The sequence below is a fragment of the Phoxinus phoxinus genome, assembly GCF_949152265.1.
Source record: "Phoxinus phoxinus genome assembly, chromosome: 18".
NCBI classification, from domain to species: Eukaryota; Metazoa; Chordata; class Actinopteri; order Cypriniformes; family Leuciscidae; genus Phoxinus; species Phoxinus phoxinus.
In genome coordinates this window covers 15,844,538-15,868,815 of record NC_136893.1, presented here as the reverse complement: position 1 = coordinate 15,868,815, position 24,278 = coordinate 15,844,538, and the positions used below count along the sequence as shown (strand labels likewise).

General features: G+C 37.3%; 1 protein-coding gene across 3 annotated transcripts in view; it reads left to right on the top strand.

Annotated features, from left to right (window-relative positions):
• pax7b (paired box 7b) overlaps positions 1-22,140 on the top strand; it is a 53,632-nt gene extending 31,492 nt beyond the window's left edge. For 2 of the 3 annotated variants that reach the window (XM_079588571.1, XM_079588570.1), the window contains exons 8-9: positions 15,993-16,242; positions 20,460-22,140. In XM_079588571.1, the coding sequence (XP_079444697.1) occupies positions 15,993-16,242; positions 20,460-20,575 (366 nt within the window). In that variant the 3' untranslated portion in view covers positions 20,576-22,140. The remainder of the gene's footprint in view (positions 1-15,992; positions 16,243-20,459) is intronic. The other variant, XM_079588572.1, reaches the window with a different exon arrangement.
• The last annotated feature ends 2,138 nt before the right edge of the window (positions 22,141-24,278 follow it).

Below are 24,278 nucleotides of genomic sequence, written 5' to 3'. Positions count from 1 at the left end.
AGAAATAAAACAAATATTTTTGGTATTTTTAGGTTTAATCTTATTATGCATAAACTTTTGAGCTCTGGTTTTGTTGACATTTTTCAAAATATTCTCATGCACATTTTATTTGGAGAAATGAAAATTCGCATAAAACAAATACGATGTAAAATAAAAGTGAGGAACTTACACACTGATTAACTATTAAGACAATTTCCAAGACAGTTAAAACATTTTTTTATATATATATATATCATAGACTGTAAAAAAATATATACATCATAGACTGTAAAAAAAAGAAACAATTAGAAAATGTCACCTTTTTTCATTTTATAAGTTAGACCACAAAGCCTGCTAAAATGGCAAAGTCTGCATCATATAGCAAAAATCACTCAAAGGTGTTGAAATGCTTTAAAATATACCACCATAATCATTGTTTAATATTTTATCCATTGTATACTACATGAAGAGGCACTGCATGGTAGAAATGTTGTGGCTTTTAGTTTGTGAAAATGTGAGCTAGGTATGCTCATTTTTAGATGGGCTTTTTGTACAACTGTGTGGATGCACAAACACTCTTCTTTACAGCCTCCATCGAGTGGAGAAAATGTGCTGTGAGTCAGTAAATGTGCTATGATGGCTGTGTGCCAGAATGAAATGCAACCCTGCTGGGTTCACAACACCAACAGGTGCACACCCCGCTCTCACTCTTCTCATGTGCCAACAGAACCAGAGCGCTTTCTCACTGCAACCTCTGGAAAACACATTAAACAGCACTGCAGCTTAGTTCGGATGAAAATTATGCAATGCCAGACCTAATCTCCATTAAGCCCGCTTTTGGACCGGGTCAGAGCTATGGACAGATTTCTATGGCCTTGAATGCATGTCTTTTCAGTGTTTCATCCTCTGGTGGACATTGAGACCAGTCCAAACATTGGACACGTGGAGAAGGAATGAATGCGGTAATAAAGCTGTAGCCTGCTTTACTACTACAGTCATTCCTCCTCCTACAACAGATGCTTTGTGCAGGCGGGACTGGCGGGTGATTGGGTTTTACAACGGGAGACGTTCTGCTTTGGTGTGTCTGATATGTGCAGGTTTGTTTTGTTGTTGTTATGTCGTAACTGGAGAGGAACACAACACACACCCGTTTTAATGAACAGGTTTTACTAAAACCAACCATTCAGTATAATCAGTCATGCTTTTTGTTTCGGGCCTCGTAGCAACAACGCCAGCCCTCAAGGCACTCGAGTCATCTAGTAAAGCTTCGAGTGTGTCTCATTATTATTATTATTATGAGCATTACTGCAATTGCTCTCTGCAGCATTAGTGTCAGGTTGATTAGGCCATAGTTATGATGTCTGAGTGCAATATTCACAAAATTAACCAACTATTTTGTTATTTTAGTCATTTCTGTTTATTCTTTTTGAAGATTTGTAAATTTATAAACATTTATATGTTATTATAATACATTTTATATTTATGCTTGCATTTTATATTTATTCTTATAAAACTGATAGTTCCGGTCCCTGATTCTGATTGGTTGAGCCGCGTTCGAAGCCGTTGTAAATTACTCAACAAACATACACCTGTGACCTTGTGATTCTTTGTTGCTGCATGTGTTGCTTGGCAACCTATTTTGGAACTACATTGCTTGGCGGAGGAATAAATGTGTTATAACGTTATATTTTTTGTTGCTGGTGTTTATTTTATGAATAAAATTAATATTAAAATTAATATTTTTATGGAGTAACTGTTTAATAAAAGCAATAAGCCCCTTGAAGCCGTGTTTTACAGTGAATTTAGAACAGCTGAGGGGGTTTTAGCTCCACGTCGTAACAACGCCCCTTAGCTGTTCTAAATTCACTGTAAAACACGGCTTCAAGGGGCTTATTGCTTTATTTTAGACTTTTTATATGTGTATTTAATCTTTTATAAGTTTTTTTTATTTTAATATTTATATGTATTTTTTTTATTCTCTTACAAGATTTTTATATTCATTAACATTTATATTTATATTTTATTATTTATTTTTTTTAGTTCCAAAGGGACTAAAACTGTTAAATGAAACAATATAGGTGATTTATCATGAACATACAGTAACAAATTTTAAATATACAAACGTAAAATTCTAGTAATACTGTGCACGAAACCGATAAATACAAAACCGTACTAAATACAGAAATGTTTTTCCTTTGTGTTTTTCGTGTACAGACGACAACTTCGTCAAAACGATCCTCGTTCACATCCACAAAACAATTAAAAACGCTGTATGTAACTTTGTAAAGCAACACTACGCGCCTATAGACTGAACACGTAATACGCATGCACATGACGTCACCATTTTCACAAATTTGCGGTTTTTATAGACCTTATGTAGCCACGCCGCTTTTCAGCGCTGCGCTCGTTGTGTTTTCTCTTCCGGTCTGTATTTTCACAGCGATCTTGCGTATTTATGAATGAACGGCTTGTTTTAAAATCTTCCCGGTCGACTGACATTTGTTAAGACATCTAAGCCATTTAAACATTACAATCCTCATGATAACTTTCGTTAACTTTACATTAAGTAAATCCACTTCACCAGCTAAATTACTCCTGGACAGTAATGCCATAGAAATATACAGAGCGACCGAAAAAACGGAAGTTCAAAGACAATATTCTAAAGATGGCTGCGCCCTTGTTTCTCTGGTGCATAAGGTCTATAGTTTACATGTAAACAATAACGGTATCGTCGTAAAAAACTTGCACTTTGAAACCCTTTTTCAAAAGTTTGTGTTCAAAACTACACCGACGTGTAAATGAATGGCCAAAACCCATACAATTTTTAGTTTTTAGTTGAAAATGGTGTTGTGTAAATGGCCCCTGAATCAAGTGACATACCTATATATATATATTTATAAAATGTGCTATGATTTTTTTAATTTAATGTGTTTTAAGTGTTATTCCATTTAAATAATTTTTTCTGTTCTTTTTTTTTACACAGATTTCAACTGAAATTTTTAAACTGAAATGTAAGCATTTAAAAAAACATATCCAAATATGATGTGCATCTATTAAATGAGTATTTAAAAAAAAAAAAAAAAGTCCTCTATCAAACAAATACATCCACACACTTTTATAAAAATGGCAAAGGTATCTTTTTTTTTGTGCCTCTCCATTGCAGTTGGAAGATTTGTGTTTTGGAATGAAGGAACTTTGGCTAGCATTTGATGTTAGGAAGGGAGAGCGAATAGGCTGGGTTTCAGCACTGGGGGATCAGAGGCAGAGCAGTGCTCACCAGCACTCCCTTTGATCCGTATCCCCAGGCCTCCCTGCCTGAGCCACGCGCAAAACTCAGGCCTCACCAGTGATTCCTGACAACTGTCTGCTAGAGATAAGGGAGGGGGGACTCCAACCTCTCTCCTCTCCTCCATTAGCACAGCAGCCACTTTAAACTGGATGAATTATATTTAAGAAGCCTGCACAGGGGTTGCCAAAAAAAAAAAAAAAAAAAATTATATGAGAGAGTGAGAGGGGGTGAGAAAGAGAGGGAGAGAGAGAGAGAAAGAGAGAGAGAGAGAGAGAGAGAGAGAGAGAGAGAGAGAGAGAGAGAGAGAGAGAGAGAGAGAGAGAGAGAGAGAGAGAGAGAGAGAGAGGAAGAAGAAGATTGAGTTTTGGTTCACTCCTTTTCCCTTCTTTTTTTCCGATTTTTGACTAGACTTTGTGCACCTGAATGTCAGCGAGTGAATCTATGTGCCGTCTCTGCTATTATTAAGACTGCGGCATTAAGCCGCTCGCCGGGCACGGTGTCAGCTGGCATGTGTCACCATCGACAAATCAAAAGACTAAATAAATGCATATTTACATCACCCCCGTGCTCCGAGAGCAGAGGAGAAATATTTGTTAATTAGAACCCGTCTTAAATACAGATGCTGTTTCAATTTGGCAAGAGTTAAAAAGTAAGAGGCTTTAAAAAAAAAAAAAAAAAAAATTGAGACCTGCTCAGAAGCTGCCAAGAAATTCAGGGGAATTTAAATCATATCCACTGGCAGAATGTTTTCTGCATGAATTTATTTAGTTTCTCTCTCTCTCTTGCTCCCTCCCTCTCTCATCCTATCTTTTTTTTCCTTCTCTAGCGCAAGCTGAGTGAAATTGGAGTCTTGTGCATGTGTTAATGAAACATAGCAGGTTTCTCAGGTCACTCAAATACATATGTAAATTTCACATTCAACATCTCCAATGGCTCTAGATGGAAAATAGTTTTTCAGAGGGTCTGTCATTTAACCGTATGTGGGGAAAAACAGAAAAAAAGTATATTAGGAATGATTTAATTATGATCTCCACAACATAGGCAAGTTTCAGCACTGGGGTTCAGAGAATTTTAATATCTGTGCATTAATGTTATTATTTGGATGGCAAATGCCTTTTGTCATTTTTCGGAGAATTTTAATATCTGTTATATGCATTAATGTTATTATTTGGATGGCAAATGCCTTTTGTCATTTTTGGTGAATGAGAACAAGGCTGTAATGTTGTAACGTTTTTAACCTTGCTGTCTCTTGTTTTTGCCTTTTTTTCATTCATTTTACTATACACGCCGTATATATGGTCCACACAGTCTAATTTCATAGCCTCCTTTCCTTTCCTTTGTTTATTTTCTTCATTTCAGCATCTATTTCACTCTCTCTTCTCTTTTACACAGAGAGGGATTCTTATTCTCTTATATAGATGAAAGGCTGCAGAAGACAATAAAAGCACAATATAAATTCAAGAGTGTTTGTGTGTGTGAGAGAAAGTGAGCTGTTGCATCCTGAAAAATACGGGATATAAGAGAATGTGATTTACATTTATCTCACGGAGGCAGCGCAGGAGATGAGGATTTAAGCGAGGCCAATACACTCAATGCATTGTGGCTGACTTAACTGTTAGATGGAAAAATACTATTACCTTTTAGTATTAGCTCAGCATTTACAAAGTCAAAAAAAAGAGAAAAGCTGATTGCATGTATGAGGAAATCCTATTTATATATTTATTTATATCTATTAAAAGTGCTTGAACAATATGAACGTACATTTCTACTATTATTTTCATAAAACTTTATTGAAGTATATTATTTGGTTTGTTTTGCTAAAAATAAAAGGCATACTTTTCTCAGTGTTTACATGTTTCTAAACAAGGAACAATGCATGAGACAGTTGGGAGGTAACACGGCATGCTGGGAACAGAAAAAAACGTGTTCATCTCACCAATAGACTCAAAGTTTCATTAATATACATTTATTTAGGAGTCAGGGAATATATAATAAACAGGCCAGGATGACATTTGTGGATATTGCATTTGATGTGTTGATTTTTGGTGTGGATGGATTTAAATTTAGCTAAAATATTTCATAAACAGAAATGTAAAGGGTCTAGACACACCAGTTTTATTTTAGGGTCATACAGTGAGTGTGTGTGCAGGGTCACTGGGTATGAACAGAGAAAACTTCCAACTATTATGAACCTGCTCAAAACACCATGGATTGGGGCGGTCAGCGTTGTGCACATGCTTCCTGTTAGCTCCAGATGCCAGTCTGACAGGTGTGAAGTTATGATTAATACTACAGCCTCGCAAAAACTACAACTGCCCCCTCCACAGTTTATGACAGACTTTTGTACGCTTGTCTCATTGTTTAGGATTTCGTATGTAAAGCTACAATAGTTTTACAGTTTCTGTGATGTGGTTTTATAACATCAGAGGTTTTTTCGCCTCTGTATCCTTCCCTCCCCCTCCCTCACGCTGCTCAACATCCTTAGCGATGGAGTCCCCAGCTGGCTGACACTAACTGCCCCGCTCTCTCCCCTCAGACTCCAGCTGAGAGCTATTTCACTATTTATTTACATGTAATTATCCCTATGAGGTGCAGATATTAACTCTGTCAAGAACAATTTGACTTGACATTCTTCACTAGGCCTGCTCCCTGCTGTTTTTAGCAAACAAACACCCCCCTCCTCCCGCCTCCTATGCCAACTCTCCACCTTGCATTATTCTTGGACGGCGTTCGCTGCTGCCGAGCCGCTCCTTGTGAAATCATTTAAAGCAGACGTTTCATTTGGCAGAAGCGTCGGCGGCGGCAGCGCGAGGCGTGAAAAGATCGGCGGGTGGGATGAGAGGTCAGAGGGGGATGTTTCTTTCCTTGTGACTGAATCTATCTCACACATCCGCAAACACTGAATAAAATAATCAGATTGCACCTCACACTTTTCCCTATATCAGCTCATTAACCTTTGGTTAACTCCAGGCCTTGTAGCACTTTGGGACATTTAGGGTCCAGTGGTACTGAAAAGCCTTGTCCGTATTACACTAGAGCCGCTTAACAGTGATTGTTATGCATGATATTTCAACAAAATAAAATCTAAAATAAAACAAAGGGGTTGTAGCCTATGGTGACACTGGGCAGAGAACCAGACATGGCTTCCTTTGAAAAGAAATATATAGTACCAGATAGAATCTGCAGACTTCTTCCCAGTTTTCTGTGCTGATTCGAGTGGAGAATATGTGAAATTTTACGGAATGCATGCAAACCTGGTGAAATTGGTTAAAATGGAGATGTAAATACCACTTTCTATCATTCTAAATACTACTAAATATAATAAACAAACATGCAAGGGTTATATGATATCTAGAACATATTTAATGAAATGTTACAATTTTATGGAATTTCTTCAGAGCATTTTGTTGCTTTACATCATACAAAATATAATAATTTAGTTTGCACTGCCATGTGGTAACGCCATACAATAAGGTTCTATTTGTTAACATTAGTTATCTACATTAGTTAACATTAACTTACAATGAAAAATACTTCTTAAGTATTTATTCATTTTAGATATTAATTTCAACATTTATAAAATCAAAACCTGTATCTGTTAATGTTATATAATGGACCTGAGCAGACATTAACTAACAATGATCCGTTGTATTTTACCAACATTTTGTATTTTACCAACATTTTGTATTAACCAACATTAACACAGATGAATAAATACTGTAACAAATGTATTGCTCTCTGTTAGTTGATATTAGTTAATGCATTAACTATCGTTAACAAATGGCACGTCATTGTAAAGTTTTACCCGCCATGTTTGTTTTTCATGCTTGTTTTATGTAACTGTCATTATAAGTGATTTATCGTATTGGTTCCTATCATGTACATTCAGAGCCCAGGGTTACTATACAGGGTTAAAAGAGCCATATGCATAATATTTCCTACAGATAACATGTTGCGAGAAGTGACAGCTTGTCTGGTTGCACGCTAATCGTTCTCATCTGGGCCCAGCTTGTCAATGCCCACTTTCTGTCACTGTCAATCACATGCCTAATTTGAAACAATTAAAGACTCCCCAGCCACCTCACCCTCCGCTTCCACTCTATATCACAGTTTCTCACAGTCAAACGCCCACCCCCCACCCCCTCCGCGACTCTTCTTTTCACTTTCAATTAATGTGCTGTGGCCAATTAACGCAGTGACATCGAGCCAGGACAGGAAATCATCTATGTCATCTGCTCCCTGCCACTAGGGGAGAGAGAGATCCCACAAAGGTCCCGCTGTAAATAGACGGGTCTTCTAATTACCCACCTCTGCCTCCAGCCGTGACAAAACCACTAATTGATTTTATGCAAAAGTGTTTATTTCAGAAATGGCCATTTTGTCTCTCAGGTGGGGGTCTTGTGTTGTCATCTTTCAAGGCGACTGCACTGATGTCATGATGGTCTGGTTCTGCTGTGTGAGTGCATGTATGTTTAGAAGACTCATAGTGTCTCCCCTATTAATGGTGCCGGCTAATGTTGGGGATGATATATGCAAACAAATTTATATTGCATGATTAGCCCCTTGCATTCTTGATATCTCGATGCATTGAACAATATAACAGAGAACAAAATCAGAACAAAATCAGTCATAATGCGCACGGGTATATTTGTGGCAATAGCCAACAATTCATTGTATGGGTCAAAATCATCGATTTTTCTTTTATGCCAAAAATCATTAGGATATTAAGTAAAGATCATGTTCCATGAAGATATTTAGTACATTTCTTAAGGTAAATATGTAAAACATTTATTTTTGTGAGTGAATGCAGCACAATCGCGAACATAATGGACAATTTTAAAGGCGATTTTCTCAATGTTTCGATTATTTTGCACCCCAGGGTCACATATAGAGTATTTATAATGGTTAATCCATGTTTAAAAGTGATTGGTGTCATTTCTGGAATTGCAATCTGTTTGTTTGTAAAGACAATAAGGACATTTATTATATTACAACATATTTCTATTTCAAATAAATGCTGTTCTATTTGAACATTTTATACATAAAAAAAAAATCCTAAAAAAATGTATCATTGTTACCACAAAAATATGAAGCAGTGCAACCGTTTTCAACATTGATATTAATAAATGTTTCTTGAGCAGTAAATCATCATATTAGAATGATTTCTGAAGCATCATGTGACACTGAAGACTGGAGTAATGATGCTGAAAATTCAGCTTTGCCATCACAGGAATAATATTTTTTAATTATATTTTAAAATATATTAAGATGGACAACTGTTATTTAAAATTGTAATAATATTTCACAATATTACTGTTTTACTGTATTTTTGATCAAATAAACGCAGATACTTTTTTCAAAGACATTGTAAAAATTGTACTGACCCAAAACTTTTGAACGATACTGTAACAATATTGTCATCTGACGTGAATTTGGAGAAAAGACATATTTATAAACGTAATTATAGAGATTGTTTTTTAATTGTTATATTTTGTGTATAACTATTATTATTATTTGTAACAAATTATTTGTACAATTCTGTATGGTTTCCCTTTCACACAGAAAGGCACACTTTACCTTTAACTAATCAGCACTGAGTCATGATTGTGTTGCCCAAATCTGGGTGGAATTGCATCACTCATCACAGCATTCTGGAAGTACCACGCTCAAATGTCCACATCTCCATTTATGCATTGGCCTGTTTGCTATCTTGCCTCTTTACATTGTTTGCTAGTTGATTCTGGCATTGTGGGTGTTGGGATGTTTGAGGATTATGGTTTCTCTCTGGAAAGCGACTTCCCGACAAAGAATGGCAGTGCTTCTTTAATTACGGTGGCATTGCATCATATTGCCCCTGAAATGTAATGCCGAAGTCGCTGAGTGTTTTTATACTCGTGTCACTCAAGAGAACATTGTGCTCTGTTTCCTAATCCTCAAATCCAATATCATTTTTGGAAGCAATGCCTTTTTTTATGTATGTACTGTATTCATACCGCATACATCCCCCTTAAACCAGTTTATTTACTACAGCTGATCTATGTAAGTATGATATTAAGACTTAAGGGTCTAGAAGGGCAGGACATGTAACCTTTAGCTGTGCAAGATAGCCTTATGACATCAACCCTTGTAATTCCAGCTTCCTGTACAGGTGACATTTTCCCAACATGCCTGTGTATATTCCAGTAAAATGAGAGCCGCTCTCTTACACACCAGCAAATCCAGTCTTGGACAGATTAAGCTGAGTGTGAATGTGCGTAAAAAGAGAGAGTGTGCAGATGCAGGGCTGAGTTAGCCGGCACACAGACACACACTGTCCTCCTAGAGTCTCCACCCACATTTGTCCTTCTGTGCTCTCGCTCTCTCTATCTTGAAAAAAAAAAAAAAAATGGTGTCGGATACAATGCAGAAATTGCTAGTAAATTTCACAAATAATTAGAGTAAAAATTTAAATGGCAAAAAAACACATTGAATCACATGAAGTTTTGAAGTAGAAAGAATGAACTAGTATTTTCTTGTAAAATGTATCCTCAAATAATTTTGGATTTATTTAACATCAAAATGTATATATATATATTATTTTACAATTTACTTTGACATTTTTTTACATATTTTAAAGTATTTATTTATAGATTTTGAGTCAGTTATTTTCTATGGCTTTTATTTAACCTTTATTTAACACGGAACAGGGAGTTGAAATCATGTAACCCCAAAATTACCATAATATTGTATTGCACCATTTTTCCAGCAAGCCCTACAACTCTGTTTTTTTTAATTCCCCAAATTACAGTGATTTATGTAGTGATTTAGTGATTATTGATATATCACATTGTTAACAGTGTACTGTTATTAAGCCGTCTTCTGTGGAAGTGTTTAGTTCCAGTTTTGTTAAATTAGCCTCTCTGTTTTCCCCCTTTTAGAGACCAAAATCACTGTCATCACACTTCAGTTTTGTTCCAGCTAAGCATGAGCCTGGTTCCATTTCGGCACAAAAAAAAAAAAAATTCCAACAAAGAACCAAGTCACGTCAAACATTGACTCAGACAAAAAAATATAATTTGACAGTTAAGGAAATTATGGTAGTGTGAAAAGCTTTCCTTTTTATTGCCGCTGCACTGTTTGTTTATCTGAAAGGATGCACATTGTATCAATTTCCAGTTTTACATTTACACTGCTGCAGGCTAGAGGGCTCTGAAGTTGAGAGAATTAATTACTTTTTATTATTATTTATAAAGTAATCTATCTGTCGAGAGACAGAAAGTGAAGAGGAGCAAGGGAAAGGAGAAATGCCTGCAGCTATGTCCTTTAAACTGGATCCTGCCTGGCATTATCTGCACTAGCAGCTCTCACACAGACCGACAACAAATGAAAGCCTAGCTACTGGGGGGATGCTTCACAGAATGAAAGAGAGCGCACGAGTGAGAGAAAGAGGAAATAGTTGGGTGGGGGGGTTGAGGGTTGTGGGGTTACTTTGAAAGGGCTCAAGAAAGTTAAGTGCATCTCAGCCAGGGTGTACGTACTGTGTGCTTGTGTGTGCCGAGCTGGATTTGTCCTCTGGTGTTTGTTGGCCTGGAGAGTCGCACTGCCTGGGGATGTTGTTTGTCAGCCAGATTGATTGGCAAATATTCCAGCTTTCTTCCCACCAGCCCTATCAGATACAAAAAAGGTTACACATGTGGAAAGGATATTGATTTTTACTTAGCAATGGTAGTATGGCAGGAAATAATAGATTACAACTCTGCATCTGGCTGGGCTGTCGACTCCACTCGGTTATAGTCTTAGGTTCTAACTGCAGGCAAGGTCATCCAAGTTATTATTTATCATTCTTGCCCTTTAACAGAATACCCAGTTTATTTACACTATAGAAAAAATGTATACAGATAAATATGACAAATGAATACCACATTTGGCATATTTATCATTTTCCCAAACTCATTGATATATAGATGCATAAAGATATAGGGGCAAATGTACTATTTTATATATTTTGTATTTTATTATTTGTACCATTATATTTTATTTTTTAAACTGAGGGCCTACATTGTTTTCTATATATGCTAATCATCTAACTTGTATTTAGCCTGGAACATTTCATTTCATCCACTTCTAAAAAACAGGGTTCATACCGGGTGCTTAAAGTACTTGAATTTGACTGTTTAAGTCCTGGAAAACCCTTGAAAACAGCCATATTCATGAAGAGGTACTTGAAAAGTGCTTGACTTATTTAAATACAAGATATATGAAATTTGTATTTTTTCGAAAAAACACAAATACAATCTTTACACGCAAAACTAACACTGCAGCCCCCATCAGACCTTTCTCGATACGAAGTATGCCAACATTATAATATAAAATAGTATTTAATGAACAATAATAGCCATTATAAACTTTGTATTTAATATATATTATTAAATGCGTTGCAAGTTGTATTTTGGATACCTTATATCTGTAATTTGATAAGTGCGATCTCTGATTGTAGTCCTTAAACCAAAAAGGCAGTGCTTGAAATGTCCTTGAAAGTCCTGGAATTTCATTTTACAGTATCTGTACAAACCCTGAAAAAAAGCTGCTTTCTTAACAAACGTTTTAATTGAGCACAACGATTCCCGTGACAGAATTGTGGCTGAGAAATGAGCCCTTTCTAAAACAGAGCCAGACTCTGTCGTTTCTAGCCCTTCTGTTTTGCGGTTGTCCCACTGTGAGTGCAGTAGCCCATGTAAAGAGTTCACAGGCAGTCCTGCTGTTTGTTAGTGTTTGTGTTGTGGCTCCATGTGCACTTTAAGTTGAATGTCCTAATTACAGCTGGCTGGGCGCAGCGGTTTAAGGCAGGCCTCTCTCCGCGGTGCACTGTGCGGCGAGAGGATTGAGCTGACAATAGCCTCACCACGTGCTGCCTCTCGTGATAAAAGCACGGCTCTACCTCTCACCGGGCTGGAATATTCTCCGTTTGCCACTTTAATTGATGTCAATAAGGTTATGCTAAATTTGAAGATTTGAATAATTTGTCTTCCAGCACAATAATGGCATCACCCAGGCTACAGGCTGCTTAAGCGACGGGCTGAATGGAGGTGTCAGGCACCCGGCGCTCTCCCACCTCTCTGCCCACATTCTGGGCTGACACCCCTTGTGTTAGCGTCCCCCGCTCATCTGATTAAAACTCCACTCCTGGGGAGATGCTGAACTTACATAGGCTCAAGCTTTACTATTAGCTCAAATTACCTCATATTACAGTGAAACGTCAGTATTTGGGGAATATAGAGGATTACAGAATATCATGACTTCATTGCGGATTGCTGGAAATTCTTGTTATTTCTAGTTTAAATGAGCAGAGGTATAGATATAAAAATATTACGAGTATTTCACGTAATAAATATGTCATTATTTACTCTACTTTCTCGATCTAATTTATTTTTTAAAAGCCATTTGCTGTTATTTTCCCATCAAAACACAAAATGAAGAATCTTCATGCAGCACTTTCCCATACAGCCACAGTCACACTAGACTTTGAGCACACGGAATTTATATGGACACGGTAACGGTCGTGATATGATGTCACACTTTTTTCATGAATTCAACATAAAACGAAATGGTAATATATTCAAAATGTAAAAATATATTTAATCTACTCGATTTTTAGTTCAGCCGAGAGGTCATGCTGTGAAGTATCGATCTTCTACTGGTCACACGTCTTCTTCACAGGTCAGAGTTCACCAAACTTGAACTTTGGAATGGAGCAAATTGCGACACTTTTCGCGTGAGCTTGCGTTTCCAATCTGACACATTCGCATGTGTATTCAATGGAAGTCGATGGAACAAAATGTGTAGTGTGAACGCCCCAGTGTGTTTAAAGTGACCACATCTGTGTTCATCACATTTAAATTTCACAATTTAAAAGCTATTATATGACTTAAAAAGACTTGGAATATAGTGTCCGAGTCATATAAACACCTTTTGATGCTTTTGTGGTGTTTTTTCTTTTCTTTTTTTGGAAGCTCCAAAAGCATAATGTGTCCATTTGTCTCAGGCACTATGTCCCAAGTCGTATAATAGATTTTTGTGATCAATTCACAAACAATTTGTTACAATTACAAGTTACAATTTGTGATAATTTGTTAAATCAGACATGGCACCTATGGTGAAGGTTGGATGTCAGTGCTAATGATTGATGTTAGATGACATCTAATGATTGATCAGTCTAATGATTGATGTTAGATGACATATTATAAAGACAAATAAGACATTACTCTGTTATTTAAAGACATGATAATGCGTAAGTAGAGACAGATCTTTTCTTTTCTTTTGTATTGTGATGTATATCTGAATGAAATGGATAAGAAAAGTGAAAAATGTGGTGACATGCGGTTCAATCGTTGGTTGTTGATTGGATGGAGGCAGATCTGAAAGCGAGCTTGCAGTTGGCTGCAAGAAAGGGGCGGGGTTTAAAGAATGGATTTACTGTAAGATCTATGACATTTTGATTTAAAATTACGAGAAAATGTTGAAAAATATAAGAAACCTGCATTGATGAAATGTTCACAATAAGATCAAAAGCGTGCATATAGAAAATATATACGTTGAATTTCATTTCATAACGACTTTTAAAACTGCATCCAACGCATTCAACACAATAGTGCTGCATTCAGACCTGAGCATTTCATTTAACGGCTAGAGCTGAATATAATCAGACCTCAATTAAGCGCCTGTTAAGTCTGTCTCCCCTCCATCTGCCCATTCAGCCCCCTGTCGGGCAGGCGGTTTGCCCCTGACCCATCGCCCCGTGTCCAGGGTCAAACACCAGCGCTCAGCGGTGTGACAGCCCGCCATGTGCTGCCCCGTTAATTAACACATTTCCCTCTCTCTCTCCACTACCTTCATCACAGGAAGTCTTCTTGGCCTGTTCATATCATATATCACATGCGCCACAACTGAGAAGAGGGACTTTCCGCACTCAAATAGTCCAACATGCACTGTTTCAAGTGCCCTTTTATGCATTTAATATGTTTCAAGTGCTCCATATTTTCCTGGAAGCTTTGGGAGGATATTAGTCTAAATTCACTTATCTGTTTAGGCCATGCGTCTGAGCATGTATGCACACTGGTGGGTTGTTTCCTTGCGTTAGTACATTGGTTTATTTCCCAATGTGCAGCTGACTATTCTGGAGTCCTCGGTCAACTCCTGGGTTGTATCAGACTTCAACAAATAGCCCATGGGTGTTGTTTTGAGCGGTGCATGTGGGCTTGATTTCGCTCGCAGCGGCTCTGTGATGGGCTAATTGGTTTAGCAGGTTGGGTCCTGAGACGGCCAAAGGGCAGCGGGGCGTAGCGAGCCACAACGTGAACCTGATGTTCAGGAGGATGCTTTGTTTCAGTCTGCGGATGGGGAGCATGTGGCAGGCAGAGCAACCTCCTTTCACACACTTTTCCCCCCTCTGTCTCCACCCCTTCTCTCCGGTTGTTTCACATTGGTTTTCAAACTGTTTTTTTTTATGAATAGGTGCGTGTGAATAGGTGTGCGCGTGTGTGTCGGTGTGTTTGTATGTATGAATATATAAAGGTGTAGTTTAGTTAGTTTAGTTGGTTAGTTTATCCTTTATTGTCTTCCTTTAGTATAAATTTGTCTCAAACACCAGAGAGCAGGACAATCGAGAGAGCAGGTCAACACCCAACAATCCACAATACAGTCACACTTCATTCATACAACACACATAACATTTCCAAATGGCATATATCAGTCATTTCACAATTTTATTACACTATACCTACAAATAAGACATTACACAATACCCAACACATTACACATCTACCCACACACAGCAATATTTACTCATTGTTCAATCATTTAATTGATAATGGGATAAAAGAGAATTTATACCCATTTAACTTGAATTGGTACCGTATATCTCCGATCCAGGGGCATCAGCTCATACTCCTTATAAAGAATATGTTTTGGATCACCAATGGTTTTAAGGCCAAGCGTCAACATGTGACGTAGGAGTGAGAATGTGTTGCTGAAAATTCAGCTTTGCCATCACAGGAAATTATACATTTTCAAATATATTCAAAGAGACATTCATTTAAATTGTAATAATATATATATATATTTTTTATCAAATAAATGCAGCCTTGGTGAGCAAAAGAGGCTTCTTAAAAAAACCTCAATGATTCAAAAATGTGGGATGGTGGTAGTAGAATATATTAAAATATTACTATAGTTATTATACAGTACTATTGCACAGTTTACTGGGTTAGATTTGCTATAAACAAAATGACATGAAACAAGGACAGACCTTGTCAAGTGTCTAATCTCCCAATCTCTGGGGGCATCTACTGTAATATGAGTGTTTATTATTTTAATCATTCATGAGGGTTGTGACTGTGGGATGGCTGAAGGCTCCAGATTAAACTCACCCTGGGAGCTTGTTATAAAGAAAAGCCTTAGGATAGACAATCCTGGCACTCTCTGAACACCCCCCTCCACCACCCAGCCCTACACTGGTCTCTTCTGTCTCTGTTATTTAGGCTGACACTGTTTTCAGGCTGGTAAATGCTCCCTTGGGATGCAGGAAAAGGGTCGTTGTGAAGATGTTTAACCCCTATCAGGGATGAGGCCTTGAACTTTGAGTGGCATGCAGTGACCAACAATGATTTGTGACATAGATTTACTGCCTATATGAAGTGTTTTCATGTGTTTTTGCTGATCCTGCCTCTCGTTCCTTTCTACCCACCAGGTGATGAGCATCCTCAGCAACCCCAGTGCCGTGGCCCCTCAGTCCCAGCATGAGTTCTCCATATCCCCCCTGCACAGCGGCCTGGAGGCCTCCAACCCCATCTCAGCCAGCTGTAGCCAGCGCTCCGAGCCTATCAAGACCGCCGACAGCCTCACCTCCACCCAGTCCTACTGCCACCCTACGTACAGCACCACCAGCTACAGCGTGGACCCCGTCACTGCAGGCTACCAATACAGTCAGTACGGCCAGAGTAAGTGCCTCTCTATTCTTTACTTAAATTGCTTTTTTTGTCATATTTACCCCCACAGCTTCATAGGACTTGTAGTCCTCATTTGTAAGTCGCTTTAGATAAAATAAGCATCAGCTAAATGAATAAATGTAAATGTAAGTTACCCCTTCATTGAAACCAAACCTAAAACGTGTTCCTTTAAACTCCTAGTAGTAACTTCTTTTTAATATTATACTGCAGTGATTTCTCAACCATGGTGCAGAGACCCACTATGGGGCCAAGGCAAACGTTTAAATGGGCTTTAAGATGACTTGATCAAGACAACGTCTAAAAATCAAGATGTAAACTGAAATGATATTACTGTTCCTCAACAATTGGGATTAAAAATGTTTTTGTTGGTTTAACTTAAAAAGTAAGTAAAAAAGTAAAATATTGATGAACAATATTAGTTAGTTTAAGTTGATTTGACAAAAGAAAAAAGTATAATGAAAGTATTTTTGGCAGTGCCAGGTCTTGGATAAGCTGGATATACAGTATGAGGGAATTTTTAATTTCCTGCAAAAGTCATGGAAATCTTTATAATAAATATACATTGTTCTAGTCACATCAAGCTCAAAATAATTTATCGAGTAGTTTGTCTATAAAAAAATTATAAGGGAAAAAAAAAGTAAAAAAAACATTACAAGAAAAGTTATGTTAATTCACTGGTAATAAAAAAAATTATGCTTAATTTGAAAAAGCATAAGTACCAAGAATATCTTGGGGTCTTATCGTCTTTGACAGTGTAAGTCAAAAAGGTTGAGAACTGCAGTTATTCTGGATTTACTTCCATAAAAGAACTGAATGTGTTAAGGTTAAACAAGAAAGAAAGAAATTGCAAATAATTATTATAAACTTTTGACCCTAAAGGACGCTATAGTACAATTTTTAGTTAAATATCTTATAAAGCTCTAAAATCTCCACACACAAAAAATCTAAATAAAAGTGGTCCATACAACTTGTCCACTATAGTGTACTATTATCTTAAGTATTTTAAAGCCAAACAATAGCATGTTTGAAAAACAGACTGAACCTTAAGTCAAATGAAATCATGCACCTTAGATCATGAGAGTTCATGAGAAAAGTAACAGATCTTTTCAATGAATCAGCCGATCGGTTACGAAACTGGCGTGAATGATTTGTTCAATAATTAAGCAGATCTGGTTCTCGAGTTCAACTCACTGACTTAAAATGTAGGTCTGTTCAGACAAACTTAACATAACATGAGAAGACTTGCAGTAAATGTGTCATGAACCACTTTATGGTTTCACTTTCTATTACATGGAAAAGTGTACCTAGTAAGTTATTCATTAAATAATTTGCAATCAGTTATTTTATATTCAGTTATACAATTTATTTGAGTCAAGTACAGAAATTTGGTTGAACTGTTCCTTTAAATGCTCCATGGGGTGCGAAATCACTGATTTAGCCCAACCTGTCTAATATTTCATTGAAATTCGTGAGACAGCTTAGGGGCGCACTTTGTAGAGGCGCGTGTTTGCGTGTGTTCGCTGTGACCGTGAGTGTCAGAGAGCAGATTCTGTGCTTCTCTTAGGGAAGGTAAAGATTCAGTCTGAGCGGGATTTAAGCAGTAAACGGTGCTGACAGGAAAGGAAGGCTTCCTGAGGGAGAGAGGTTAAATGAGCTGTGATTACTCTCTCTGCTAGCTGTCAGCACCAGTGTCTCCAGTACAGACAGCTAGCCCACCCACAGGTATGCGGCAGCTACCGTACGCGCCGCCGTTCCCTGACAGCTTCCTTTTTTGCTCTTGCTTACAGACGCTAACGTGCGGCGCTTACTGTCACACTGACAGATGTCTGGCACCGTCCGCACGCACCCCTCGCTCTGCCCCGCCCTCGACACTTCTGCTAATGATGAATAAAGGAAGGAGAGGTTCAAATAACACCTCCTCGACTGGGGTAATCAAAGGGCCTCCGACCAAAAAACATCAGAGAGACTTGACATCCCAGAAGCTAATGCCAGTGAGCTAATGCTCACCTTCAGAAGCCTTTTTATATCCATTAGTCATAGACGTCTCTGTCGTGATGCATTTTGTCATTGTTGTTGACATTTTGATCAAATGATCACTGTGTTTACCGCTTGTCGGAAAAGGAGTGGCTGTGTTCGCAATGCCAACTCCAAAAAAACATGCAAGAAGTGAAAAGTCAATCCTGTCAGTTTCAAAATGCAAAGCCCTCAGGTTTAACCTCCTCCGCTCGACGGTTTCCACTTTTCATTTTTTCCATTTCGGCTTTGAGGATGTAGGTGGGAAACGTCTATGCAAATAATTACCTGAAGGTTACAGCTTGCGCTGTGCTAACTTAATAAGTTAGCCAATTCCAGTTGGACTCAGCGAGGGTTGCTTTTCTGTTTTAAAAGGGAAGTGGCTAGAGGGGTTAATTGGCGCTTCCTCGGTTTTTGCGCACCACTTCCATCCTGTCCTTGGTATGTCCTCGCAACCCCAAACCCGATTCACTTGTATTTTTCCACCAATCAAATGTCCCTAATGTCTTTAGCTTGTGTATTTAAATTGAAGCAGTGTGAGATGGGAGGCAGATCAATGCTGAGGTCCTGGGTTGCGAGCGGGACTCGGGGTGCCCTCTGACCCTGGATTAGCCCGCGGGATAGAGTCGACACGTGCTCCTGATAAAGATCTCCCAGTAAAGCCAGACTCCAGATCAATCCAATGAGAGTCATGCCCTCAGGTGATATGTTAGTCACACCATTTTGTGTGCTACACCTATCTGGTGGGAATCTCTTCACTCTTTCTGCCGTCTCTCCCCTCTCTCTATTGCATTTTGCGCAGCCGTACAGATACTAATCTTGATCAACAGAAACCGTTTTCACAGGCGTAGAAAATCGAGTGGACTTATTATCTAAATCTACTCAGTACAGCTGAAAAAGTTTTAGCTAACTAAACAGAACTTTGAAATGGCTTTTTTTTTTTTTTGCATTTATTTATTTAAGCTTTGTTTATGGTGTTTTGGGTGGCATTTTAAAAGAAAGATGGATAGATAGATGGAATAGACTGGCGTGTCACAATATGATGTTATATGATATAAAGTGTGGAATTCTGAGAACAGGGATGACAGACATAATGAGGAATGTGCTGAGGAATACTCACTATGACAGGAATGAGTGACAGTGGGGAACAGGTGCTCTGGAATCAGCAGTGTGTTCATGAGAGCTCAGTGTCTGCTCTGAAACTCAACCCCAAAACTAAACCCATCCTAGTTTGCTTATATGGATCAGTGACAAATAAAGATGTCCGAGATTAAAATGTCCCCTTTCTATTTAGATTTAATACATTTTGGGTAAAAAACTATTTTTTTTATTTTTTATTAAGATTTAGAGACACTAAAATGTGAAGTGGTGTAACCCTGAAGTAAAAATGGTATAATATTGTCCTAAATGTAATGTAATAATGATGTATGATGTCCGAGTTGAAAAATTTAGAAATGCAACATTTGTATTCATGGTTTCATTTTAATTTAGATTCAAAGGCTCTAAAAAAATGTCCAGTGGTACAACCCTACATTTAACAGTAATATAATATTAACCTTAATCATATATTTTTTTAAATATTTTTTATTCATTCAAAATTTAAAGGTGAAAAATAAAAATATATCTATTAAAAAAAGAAAATCTATTATTAATATAATTGTTTTCTCTGATTTACTCCATTTGACTTTCAACTAAACGTCCATTCCAACTTACATCAAGAGCATCATCTCTCCGTTTTATGGTTTTCCTGTCACATATGTTGCCTATACCACACTAACTTTTACAAGTAACAAAAAATATATATCTGGATATTATTTTAAACATTTTTGTTAATTGCTTATTTTCTTAATTTATATAATATTATATAAATACATAACAATTGTAGATGCGCCACAAAAAAAACTTCATATTAACAGGTGTATTCAAGTATTTGACTATAAATTGTGTGTAATTTTGATTGACTGATTGATTATTATAATCAAGGTTTTTAGCCTTTTAATGAGATCAGACATTTTAATAACTTACACATTTCATATTATATAAGTCACAAAAAATAAGCAGAATTGTAAGATAGGTAACTATCTGTATGAATTGCGTGCACTTACAGATCCAGGCAAAAACTGTCACTTCATAAACTTGCACAGAGTTTCATATCTCTGAGAAATTAACGTGTTGTTTTCGGTCTCTGTGTGCAGCTGCGGTGGATTACCTGGCTAAGAATGTGAGCTTGTCCACGCAGAGAAGGATGAAGCTCGGAGAGCACTCGGCTGTGCTCGGACTGCTACAGGTGGAGACGGGACAGGCGTATTGATGGATCTCGAACTGAACATCCACCCATGTGTTTCACCAGCATCCCTCCATTCTTTCTGCAGCGCCCACACGTGGACCACCTGACTAGGAGTGAACGAGACCAAGAGAAATGATAAAAACACAGGCAGTCCTAGACTTTCTACCTATAGCAGTGTGAATACAAAAGCCATTCCACATAATAATAAAAAAAACAGACACTATTGTGCCGCATCTCCTTATTCGTCCCGATCCTTTCTCTCTTTCACAACAAAGAGACCCTTTCAGGGCTTCAAAAAGAAGCTGAGGGAAAAATCAGCATCAATTGTCTGATCCCAAATCACTAAAGCCCTGCCTGTTGGCATCCAGTGTTAGCACACATAGGCTACTGCTTGCCCATTCCAAACTGTTCGGACCATGTTGTTTATAGAACTGAAAATGATGGTATTATAATTATATTTGTTATTATAAATGTGGTTGTTCCTATTGCTGTTGCATTTACTATTGTAATTACTCTTTGTTTACATGTTTCATTTTTATTGTTTCTCATGCTTAGTTCCTGTTTCTATTTTAACCACAAGGCCTTGCTCTGCAACATTACATTTCTGATGGATATGCACAGGCAGGCTGTTTGCAAAGCTACAACGAACGTAAACGATTGGTTCATTTAGATCTTAAACCTTACATTCCACAAAACCTGGGCTAGTCATTGGGGCATCTGGGTTGGAGGAGCCTTGATATGGGGTTAAGCAGCAGTCTTTGACCTGCTCTATATGGGTAAATTATCAGTGTTATTTATGATCATTTTATCTTAAAAACATGCATTGTTCTGGAATATGATGACCAAATGACAAAAATACATAGTTTTGATTATTTTTTGCAATGAACACAGACTAAATTCTTCTCTGTGGTCACTATAATTACCACTATAATGAGCCCTGATGGGCAAATGCCATTTTTAGCATTTTATAGCTTTTTATACTTTTCCATATGCTTCTTGGCTATTCATGGAAAGTATTGATATAGCTTGCAATTTATCACAGAACTTAAAATAAATCAGATATTAGCTATCTAAAGACTGAGGGGCGAGTTGTAAATTCATGTGTCAGATATTTTGAAGGGGGATGTACTAAATTGGTAGCACTTTTTTTATTCATGAGGAACTTCATTTGTCTCTGTGGTCACTGTAAAAGACTGGACTGAAACTGTACAATGGGAATCTGATTTGTAGAGAGAAATTAACTTCTAAGTCTTATGCCAGGTTACATTTCAAAAGTGTGAAGGTCTCTGAATACCTGTCTTAAAAATGTCCAAGCTATTATATTGAGAGATGGAATATATGACCACATTTATGGATCTGTGTTTACATTTAATGTTTGCCACAAAGGCTTATTCCACCTTTTCTCAGCTGTGTTTTTAAACCTCAGAGACGATTTCTGTGGCTAAGATGAACTGAAACTGAACTGTGCTCCGGTGTCACTACAGACGTGCCCTAAAATGCCATATATATTCAGGAAAATAACTGAAACATGAACACATGACCATGTGCCAACAGGACATTTCCATTTTAACACTTAAAATATTTTTAGTAAATAAAAAAAGACAAAAAAGAAATGTGAACAAAAAAAAAATCATGTTTTTAGTGTGTAGCACTCATTTCTACTGCAATCATTAATCTTTGGGATATATAAAGCACTATCTAGGCGATACACATTTCCAAAATATCGTTTCAAACTCAGTTGCTCTTTATTCTTTCGTTGTTTACCTTTTTGCTCATATGTATTTTCCTTTGATATATTTCCGTTCAGCATGTGTGTATATTATCATGGCATAATTTATTCAGCTGTATGAAATACTAGCGTAGTGGGAACTTGTATTGGCATTTACTACCTTCAGCCTGTTGGTGTCTTTACTGTAGCACTGGCATATCTGTTATGGATTAAAGCTCAAAAAAGTGGACAAAGAAACACAGAACTGCTTCTTTCTTTCTCATCACTCACTAAATCATACAATAGTCAAATATATGCTCACAATATCTGTTAATAATTTTTTAGTTTTTTTAAACACTTGTGCATTTTATTTAGTTCACTCAATGATATGGCTAAAGTATCGTGTACACTTGCTTTACCATCTACTAAATTTATGTAGAGCTTTTTAATCTGTAATGTTCATTTTCTGTAATACTTAAAACATGAAAATCTATTGGCATTTATCATATACACTCTTTTCATTGCTTTGATGTCGCTGTCAGCTATAATCATGATTTAATCCCCATCTTAACAATGCTGTATTTTTATACCCACTTTGAAGTCAAGAGCATCATGACAGTTGTGGTGATTTAAGATACTAAAAATATCAGTTTCCAGTAATTGAGTTGCGCTGGAAGTGAATAGAGTGAAGTGTTGCAGACAGTGTCACGACAGAGACTCTCAGAGCAGTGCATTCACAGAAGAGCTGCAGGGCCTGAGGGCATTTACTGCACTTCTTCTGGGGGCACAGGCTGGGCCCTCAATACCAGCCAATGTGTAACGGCATTAATGCCTCAATATTGGGGAAGATGCATTGCACCTCCAATCCGAATGAGCTCCTCTACGCTCTAAAAAATGCTGGGTTGTTTCAATCCGTGTTTGGGTAAAATATGGACAAACCCAACTGCTGGGTTTAAAAATTTAACTAAAAAATGTGTACATATTTGACCCAAACATGGGTTGAAGCAACCCAGCGTTTTTATGATGAATTTTAAAGGAATATTCGATGTAAACAAGTTTGAGTGTGGCCATCTGGGTTCACTTAAAGGATTCACACAGCGAGGGAATGTCTCTGGAATGTGATTTTGCACTGAGGAATCCTCTTTATGATTCAGCTGTCCTCAATGTAATGTGATGTCATAAAATGTCATTTCAGATATTTACAATATTACTATTATGAGAGCAGCTGCTCAGATGATCTGATAAACTTGCTTTTTGGATGGTCTGACATGATTATTATTTTTTTATATTATATTATATTTACAGTATAATAATATTTTTGCAGATAATCTGATCAGTACTTGATGTCTAAAATTATATATACCGGTATGAGATTTTCCCAATATTATTATGAACAAATGATAAATCTGATATCTAAAATAATTTAAAACAAGAAAATTATTAATTACATAATGACTAAATAAATTATATTCATCAATTGAATGAAAGAACAGACTTTCCAACTGAGGGAGTTTTTAAAGAATTTCTGGGACTTGGTTCTTTCATGATGATAATGAGTATTTTGGGTCACTCGCACGTTGTTATTTTGAGGTAAGAACATGCCATGAGGTACAGACTGATTAAAACATGTCTGAAGAATTTCACCACGAGACCCCCCTGCCCCCTCCTTTGGCTGTTATTATTATGTTTTAGAAACTCTGCGGTGTCAACCTCTTGAAAACGTAACAAAGAAAGCACTTACAAAGCCTAACATCTCCTTAAATCCCATAATTATTCCAGGATACATTATGTACCTGAGCCCGGGTGTCTGATCTTCACCGAAGGGATTCCACATTCCTACAATCAGCTTACACCGACAGATCGCATGATTGCCTAATAACCTGGATGGGTAAGTAGAGCGCTTAGCAGAAGATTGTTACAGAGAGAAGAATGTATCCCTTTGACAGACTCCATTGTTCGACATATTCTGCTTCTCCGAAGCATTATACTCTTCTGAAATGGATTTTTTTTTAGTACAGA